The following is a 9,341-nucleotide window of genomic DNA, read 5'->3' as shown; positions in this document are numbered from 1 at the left end:
AATAACTACTTATCGTATCGTACGTTTACACTACTAGTCTGTTTCCATCTTCAGGGCCCCCCAGTAGCACAGTGGTATGTCTGCGGACTTACAATGCTAGAAACCGAGTTTCGATACCCGTGGTGGGCAGAGCACAGATAGCCCATTGTGAAGCTTTGTGCATAAATTCAAACAAACAAACCATCTTCAGGAAATTCCTCAGGATGATTGTATTTACGATGATAGTAGCAGGGATTCTATATTTTGTCTTCTTAATAGAAAGGCTTGTGTGCCATTTTTTCGTCCGTACGAAGCCTTCAGTCAACTAATCGACAACTATTTAAATTATCTCCAGAATGAGATATCAAGACTACTATCACCACGAACACAATCCATCTAAGGTCTTTCCTGAAGATGGAAACAGACTAGTAGTGTAAACGTACGATACGATAAGTAGTTATTAAAAAATATCAACAGATGAATAATTAGAATTAGATAATTATATAGGTTACTGTTAACCATGGCAATGATTATCAATATTTATTTGGCTAAACATGAGTAACTAGTGGTAACATTTATTCAGCTTGGATAAAAAATAATCAAATTGATTAAAGATGGAGGGCTTTGTATGATAATAGTGAAGGAAAAGTGGATTAACGTGGTTAATCACATATAGATATTGATCCGATCAGGATGGTTACGTAGTGATGAGATGAAGCTTCAAAAGCAAATAGCAAGGTTAATAAATTTTTGATTAATCCACTCTATTCCTATTGTTGTAGTTCATACCAGCTGGTATATTCAGGTATATGTTAAAATATACAGAAAAATTGCTTGTTTGTAATTAAGTAAACATAGTTTTACCGTAAGTATTATTTTTTGAGAAATTAGCACATTAACCAAACAAAGCCCCACTCCCGTAAATCACAATAGTTCTGTCTTTAACCAGGCCTCTAGCAGTGTTCAGCCTTCTAACGGTTACACGTCTTAAATGGTTATTTTGCGTGCTGGATATATATAAAAAAACAAGAATAATCAATAAAGAAAAAGTATTTATGGGGTGTAAAATAGGTTAAGGTTTGGTGTGTAGTTGAGTAGAAGCAAACCGTCGAGTAGTTTACACGCAATAGAAAAACATTCAGAAAATACGTTCTAAGTGTTGTATTCGTACGTACTAGTCTTGTTTATACTTTAATTTATAAAACTAAATATAAAAATATTTCCAATTATAACTCATAAATTTAATTGTTTATTTTCATAACACTTTTACGCAGAACGATATATATATATATATATTTATATATTAACCCTTCTTATATAGAAGTCTACAAAAGCATTGTAACAAATATGGATGTTGTAATTGCAATGATTACTATTCTATATTAATGAAGTTTCAGTCCATACACTTATACGGAAATAAAGCGTTGTAAAGAGTAATTTTTGATACATCTTTGGACAAAGACATGTGAATTCAAATAACTTCATTAAAAAAAATACCTCTGAAGTTCTATTTGTTTGAATGAAGAGTACAGCCAATTGGTAATAAGCTTCTCGGTAGGTAGCGTTGCTGTTGATCACCGACAATAACAAAATTTCGGCTTGGTTGAAGCTTCGTTCTTGCGTCAACAGTTGCGCCTGTGTGCCAAAATGTTACATTAACTTTTGCATTAACTCTTATGTGTTTTAAACTTTATTGCTCGAGATCCTGGCGTATATATTGTAAATTAACGAAACAGTATATAATTATAAATGACACCCGCTGTTTACAGACTGAATTTGTAATCATTAAATAAAACACAGCTGACATAGCTTTAAACCATGAGCTTTGTTCTGGTTTTAAAGATTAGCTTTCAAACAATAAATACTCTAGGCTGAGATAAGGGTTATAAATAGGGTTTAAATTAACTAATCGCATCAAAGTAATCTTAAAAACGTCACAATATCTCTGGAAAATTTCATTTTTTTAAGTATTGAAAATTTATAACGCACTGCAAAGTAAGTAGCTACCCATTTTTTAATAGTCTGAATCCACTTTGTTTTCAGTTAAAAAGGTGATGGGCGCTGATCACTCACAACATGGGGAATGTTCTCTATATTTGTATTAAAACAACCAAAACAAATGAAACAAAAACATAACTTGAAGAGGCTGTTTAAAACTAAATCTTCTCAAAGGTTAAACAAACAAGACATCAAGCATATCTTTCCACAAACAGTTTAATTATGTACGCAATTCGAATTTTATCATATTGCTATTGAGAAGATACAAACTAACGTGTATACTACATCTAAACAGATGTAGTGTATATACTTAAAACTGCAACAACAACAAAAAACATTTCTGATCAAGAAGAAGTACCGTATTCAAGTACTTAATTTAACGTTTACAAAAGCTATGAATCTGCAATCCAAGTAGAAACGTCTAGTTGAGTACTTAATTTAACGTTTACAAAAGCTATGATTATTCTATCCAAGTACAAATGTCTAGTTGAATACTTAATTTAACGTTTACAAAAGCTATGAATCTGCAATCCAAATAGAAACGTCTAGTTGAGTACTTAATTTAACGTTTACAAAAGCTATGAATCTGCAATCCAAATAGAAACGTCTAGTTGAGTACGTAATTTGATGTTTACATAATCTGTAGTTCAAGTAAAAAAGGTCTAAATGAAGTATGTAATTGGTTTAACTAGGATATTAGGCACATTACTCAAATTTCTGTATTGTTTCTAAAATGTTTTTTTTTGTCTCTCTTTATAATCGAAATGAACTTCAGAAAGAAGGAAAACAAAATTTTCTGGTAAATAGATACACTTACATAATGTACTTTTCCGTCCAAGTAATTTTCGTGTTTATTGATTAATTGCTTATAGAGTTCGTGGGCTTCTACTAAACGTCCAGATTTCATATACAAAGTTCCAAGGTTGTCCATGACTTGGGGATCTTCATCTATTTCTAGAGCTCTGGAACACAGAAAATTCCAATTTAAAGTAAACCAGTTTAATAGATAAAAGTACCAACTAACTCTGCCAAGAAATGTACATTACATGCTACATAATAACAGGTATTATCATGTAACACACTGAAGTACGAAACAATTTATACGACCAAAAATATCGTTAACGACGATGGTATCCAACTGATGAAACAACGCATTATCATCCTTATAAGTAGAAACTTAAAAACGGGATATTTAAATAGGTGTTTGTGGCCGGTTTGATTTTCTTTTCGATTTATTTAGATAGCTTGCTTCAAATAAATGTTTATCTAAGGCAAAGTTTGTTTAGCGTAGTATAATTCCGCTTAGCTTCCACAGTATAGAATATAAAAAATGAGGCATCTTGTTTCGATTAACTCCAAGCTTTACTTTTGCCATTAATTGTAGTTCGTGGATTGTTCCCGTACCTATTGGAAAAGAACACTACCTGTAGCAAAAAAAAAAAGTCTATTTATAAATTTTCTCACTGCATGCATATGACACAGTGGATTAGCCTGCGTACAATTGTGTAATTTAGTGTTATTCGTCTACCCATTTCCTGACGATTTTTTCTAAATCGATGTATACGTGAACAGCACTAAAAATATCCGTGTTTCGCTGTTTTTTCGGCTTTCTTGAGTGTGAAGAGATTAGCAGTAAATACGGCAGTTAGCTAACGTATCGATTGAGGTAAATGAAATATTACTAATAACGGCACGATTAACGACACAGGTTTGTGACTGATACACGTGTGCGCATGTAAGCCTTTTTTTCGAGAAACCTTAAAAATATATATCACAGTTAGAAAGTAAAACACTAATATAAGCGCAGGTGTTTCTAATGTTTCCCATGCACCTGAGATGGACAGATAGATGGCATTATTATACATTCTATAAAATTTATTGCAAGTAATTTTCCTTGCTAGACTTACGTCAATGCTATACCAATAGTACCATTAATAATCAATGACGTGTATTTTCTTTATTGTTGTCTTTTTGTTTTTACCCAGTCTTATGGAACGTGAAGAAAACAGTGTAAACTAACGAAATGAGACTATTTTACTATTATCTAACGTACGAAATGGTAAAACTCACACGTTCAAACGCAAATCCTGAATACTTTCATGGACCCAATCTGTCTCAGTGATAAAAATTGCTTTCAATCACATGTGGAGAGAATAGCTTGTATTCAACGTTAAGTGGTTCTGTGTGAATCTTAGTAGAGAATTTGAATTTGTTTTAACAGTGACGAGAAGAAAGCCATCTGTCTTAGTATCCATCTAGTTTCTGTACTCGTAAGACAAAGTACTGAAATATTAAAGACTATTTTCTTTATTCTGACTCTAAAAGATTGGCACACAATGTAATTCCAAGTTTCATGCCAACGTTTAATCTTTTGTAAACCCATTGAAAAACAACAGCCATTGTAACAACAAAAGTTAAAACATGGAAACTACAGATTAACGAGGAAAAGACGACAGGTGTATTCGTGTTAGTTTTAAACGAGTTTCGAAATCAAGAATAAAAGTATGCTAAACGGTTATTTTTTGATATTGAACATTCTTCATATATGATGTTCTATTTCTCGCAGACCTTATTGTGATCTTTATTGATTCTAATTCTACTGATTCTTCTTCTCAAACCTGCTGATGTAGCTAACTTACAATTGTCTGTACTAAAGTATATATTTCATTGTCGATTGTTTCATTGTAAAATATTGTTTATCAGTCTACGAGAATGCAACTTAAATACTTAAATAACAATGTGGAGTTTGGCGTGATCTATGAGTAGCGTGCCAGACTGTGACGCAGTTCGTGTCCCTCTGAAGAAAAGTCATGTCTGGCACTTTAGAGTCGTGGATGCGTTATAAAAGTGACAGTCAAAACCCTCTATTCGGTAAAACAACCTAAAACGTTTGAAGTCGGTGCTGTTTCCTCTCCAGTCTGAGTCTGTCAGTTCAAAAATAGTGCAGATAGACCGTGTGTAGGTTTGCGCGAATGACCGAAACAAACAAACAAAAACTTAAAAGTAAATAAGGATTTTTCATAGTACTAAACTATATGAGGGGTTTAAAACTAAGAACCTTATTAATAAAATAAAACACAACATAAAAGTAGATGCCTATAAAACCGTAGTAGCCAAATAAACAGATTCAATAACCGTTTTTCTTCTACTTTATGTTTCGTTTTTATTTCACTATCGAACAACTTCTGATTTTTAAACTCTTCATACGAAGCGATTCTGTAAGAGTTCCTTTTTTATTTGATTTTAATTAGAATTGATGATTTGTGTATTCTAGCAATTAAATAATAGTAATCACAAATACATCCTGAATTATACCATATGTATGACATGTCTAGAACAGGCGTAAGGAAGATGTATATAGCCATAAAATCGATTAGTCGACATCATTGTAAAACATCCATTTTATAAGATTACTCTCAATTCAAGAAATCCTATCGAAAAAAAGAAAATACATTTTAATCAAGAAAAATCTTTTTATATAGTTTTGTTTTTCTTTGAGGTTTGGGATAATAAGTTTGTAATGTCCTTAAAATGTATAATTCCGCGTCAAATATAGCACAACAATAAACCAAATTTTCTATAAGATACATGTTTAAAAATTGAAAAATATTGACTATAAATACAGTAATAAATCCATTTTATATAAAAATATTAATACTTCTGTCAACATAAAGTCTGCGGACTTACAACGCTAGATTCAGGGATTCGATTCCCGTGGTGGGCAGAGCACAGATAGCCCATTGTGTAGCTTTGTGCTTAATTACAAACAAACACACAAATGAACATAAAATGATTCCCTGGTGACGCAGCAGCAAGTCTTGGGCTTATAACGCTAGAAACTGGGGTTTAATATCCGCGGTGGGAAGAGTACATAAAGCCCATTGTATAGCGTTGTGCTCAACAACAAACAAACATAAAACAATCTTTAATCCCCAGGGCTAGACTGATTTTTAAGTAGGCAGTCATGTGGCGTATCCAGTGGCTTCAGGCTTTCGAACAATGAATAAAGACAACATGGCTATACCTTCTTCAAACTTCTGCTGGAAGCTTTCAATGAAAAATGATAAAAATCTGGTCACTTGCTTACGTTATTTGACAAACATTCAGCTATTTACCACCCACAATCTTATGTACGGTAAAAAAAACAACAACATATAAATATCAATACATACATTCCTTACCAAGCGTGGTACAAGTCTTTGTAATTATGTTACAAAGCGACTGTTATTTCTCTTAGTCTTTCATGAATATAGTCGTTTAAACATAGAGAAACTGATAAATGAAAGTCTTCCCCGGAGGCTATGACGTCACACGAAACAAGACAAGCCTTAAAACACACGAGGTTAATATTAAAGACGCTGACATTCCTATGTGTGTTTACTATAGTGTTTAAGACAAATATAGATGTATATATATATATATATACACACACACATATATATATATACATATGCATATAATAAAATGGGTAATGTCTACCAAACCTTTTGTATAATTTTTCAGCTTCATCAATAAATTTTAGAGAACGCAGAGTTCTCGCTGCATTAAGAAGCGCCACAGTGTGGTTAGGGTGAATTCGAACAGCACGTTGATAAAATTGAACAGCTTCGTTTTCACGACCTGGAAAAGAAAAAAAAAAGTTTTAATAATTTCTAGGTCACAACTACTTCTAAAGAGAGGATCAGAATATTCAAAATGTGAATTTCAAACTCAAAGCCATTTTCAAAGAAATACTTCTGGTTTAAAATATTCCGCACCAAAGTGGTATTACCTATATTATTCGAGAAACGTTACTAAAAATTCTCCACTGGTTGTTTCTTTTAACTTATTCCGTTAAACAAATGTGTATGCTTTTATTTTTAATTATATTATACTATAAATCTAAAAAGCTCTTCCTTTACCAATTCATATATTAAATAAGTCAACGCTTAAGAAAACAAAATATACTAACCTAAGCTGTGGATGAATACGCCATAATTATTAAGCGCATCGACGTTTTCAGGACTAATACTAAGTGCCACTAGATGAAGCTTCTCTGCTTCTATCACGTGACCAAGACTGGCGTATAGGGACGCTAGAGCCGAAAAAGCCTCAGCAAACTTTGGATCTATGTCGATTGCTTGTTTTAAACAAATTTCAGCTTTATCTTTCTTATCTTGTTTACTGAAATGAGAATAGAGTAAACTTGTAAAATACAAGTAAATCCAGTAAAATCCAGTAAAATGTTTATATTAAAAATCCACGAAATGTATCCTCCACCGAAGACGGTCTTCCTAAGCCTAAGGATGAACTTTCATTCAATATTTTTGTTTAAAATAAATAGCTGTTCCTTGTAAGCTGTTTACAAATGTGTTTCAAAGTTCTACAAACTCTTATTTAGTATGAAGAGAAAATGTTTTCTGAAACATTGGTAAGGGTTTAATGTTGTTGACAATACTTCAGTTGTTACTAAGTTCTATTCTTAACTTTAGTAATTGGTTTTGTCTCATCATATCTTCTAAGAGTCTCGCATTTCTTATGATTATTTTATTTTATTAATACATTTATTTGAAAACATAAGAATTTATAAGAAAATTTAACATTTACAAGCAGAAGCACAACATATCAGCTCTTCATGTCATATCTATTGATCGATCTTTGTTAAGTACTGACTGAATAATCATTTACATTTAAACTGTGCAAAAACTAGTATCAATTATTTTGTATTCTTATCTATCATTCATCATAAAATAATTTATTGGCTTTTGAAGCTATAGATGACTACAGAAGAGTAAAAATGATTTTTTTTTCCCTTCAGGAACACACAATAATTAGTATTCCAGATGGTCAGGATAACTATCATGATAAATTTATATTTCAGATGATTAAGATAATTATTGTGATACGATATCGGAGTAAAAACTTATAATAAATTAATTTCTGGAAGGATTTGTATATTGACAAGGAACTTTCTTGTATACTTTTATGATTGTAGGAGTCGATCAGTCACTTAGATGAGTCAAGTATCTTTGTGTCATCTAGTTAGCTCATATGTAGCATGGAAACTGGATATCTTCAATGGCTTAACCTTGTATTTACGTTCTAACACTTGGATATGTTCAATGGCTACGCCTTGTATCCATGGTCTGACACTTGGATATGTTCAATGGCCTTGTGTTGTATTGTCTGGTCTAACATATGAATATGCTCAATGACGTTACTCATATTGTATGGTCTAATACCCATTTATAGATTTTGTTTTCGAGAAACACAACCCTTTGTGACATATTTATGAAACTCCAACTTTTAGAATTTATCTCAGATTTTAAACGAGACATTGCTGTAAAAACCTTTTTATAAACCTTAGGACTATTTATGCTATACAATTAAGTAACTTTCTTTCTAAGTCAGTAAAGCGTGTTCCTTACATATTAGACCTAGTTCCGTGGTTTTGTTCAGTATAATTAGGAAAACAACGGCTCAGCAAAACAATCCTGAGTCATGATAAGTAAGCTTATGATGATGCTGTATAAATACTTTATTAACTATTCATGGTATCATTCCCTGTAAAGGTTTTGTAATGAGATAATTATTTTAATGTTAGTTTGATTAATAAATGTTGAGAAGAATAGATTTTGCTATGAATATATTATTAATAATTAGTAAATCACCTGTACAAGTTGCCGAGGTTGAAGTAGGCCCTGGCATGATATGGATTTATAGATATCGCAGCTTGGAAATGATGTTCAGCTTCAGCTGGATCAGAAAGCAGTGCTCCCAGATTGTTATGTGCGCTGGCATGATCGGACCACAAACTGCAAATACAAAATAAAAATATACATTCAAATCATGAATGCAATCATTATAAGCCTTTCTGTGACAGGTTTCACACGATACTTCGCAATTATTTTAATCAATAAGAAACTCAGTCCTTTTCTACATTTGACGTCAGCTTAATAAACTGATACATTAGCATTTTCTGAAGTTTTTTAACACTTTCAGGTACAAAATATTCCGTATATGTATATTTTTCAGGAAAAAAAATGTATTCTGTAAGATTTTGTCCAAGCATATGTTAAAAAATCATGAAAAACTTTCGTACAAGAAACGTTTATATTACTGATATAAATTGCCACATCAAATTTTCTCATAATTCATCTTCTTTTCAAAAAGTTGGTTCGGTACACATGAAAGAATCGAATAAGGTTTTTTCTTGTTTTGGCCAATTATATATATATATAGGCAGATTTTGTTAAACAAGACCGATGTCTGTAGGTTTACTTTCTTCTTAGAATTCTTCTCAAGAAGTCGATAAGCCGTCTTAACGTTGTTAGAACAACGGGTAAAAGTTGTAGCTAGCTTTTACCCGTTGTTCTAACAACGTT

At 32.0% G+C, this 9,341-nt stretch overlaps 1 protein-coding gene across 2 annotated transcripts in view; it reads right to left on the bottom strand.

Moving 5' to 3' along the window:
* LOC106457424 (transmembrane and TPR repeat-containing protein 1-like) overlaps positions 1 to 9,341 on the bottom strand; it is a 67,638-nt gene that overhangs the window by 10,425 nt on the left and 47,872 nt on the right. For both annotated transcript variants that reach the window (XM_022383352.1, XM_022383351.1), the window contains 5 exons: positions 8,628 to 8,771; positions 6,929 to 7,140; positions 6,462 to 6,597; positions 2,795 to 2,939; positions 1,477 to 1,614 (listed from right to left, as the gene is read on the bottom strand). In XM_022383352.1, coding sequence (XP_022239060.1) covers positions 1,477 to 1,614; positions 2,795 to 2,939; positions 6,462 to 6,597; positions 6,929 to 7,140; positions 8,628 to 8,771 — 775 coding nt within the window. The remainder of the gene's footprint in view (positions 1 to 1,476; positions 1,615 to 2,794; positions 2,940 to 6,461; positions 6,598 to 6,928; positions 7,141 to 8,627; positions 8,772 to 9,341) is intronic.

Source organism: Limulus polyphemus, unplaced genomic scaffold (genome assembly GCF_000517525.1).
Source record: "Limulus polyphemus unplaced genomic scaffold, Limulus_polyphemus-2.1.2 Scaffold329, whole genome shotgun sequence".
NCBI classification, from domain to species: Eukaryota; Metazoa; Arthropoda; class Merostomata; order Xiphosura; family Limulidae; genus Limulus; species Limulus polyphemus.
Note: the sequence above shows the minus strand (reverse complement) of the source record. Positions and strands in the feature narration are given on the sequence as shown.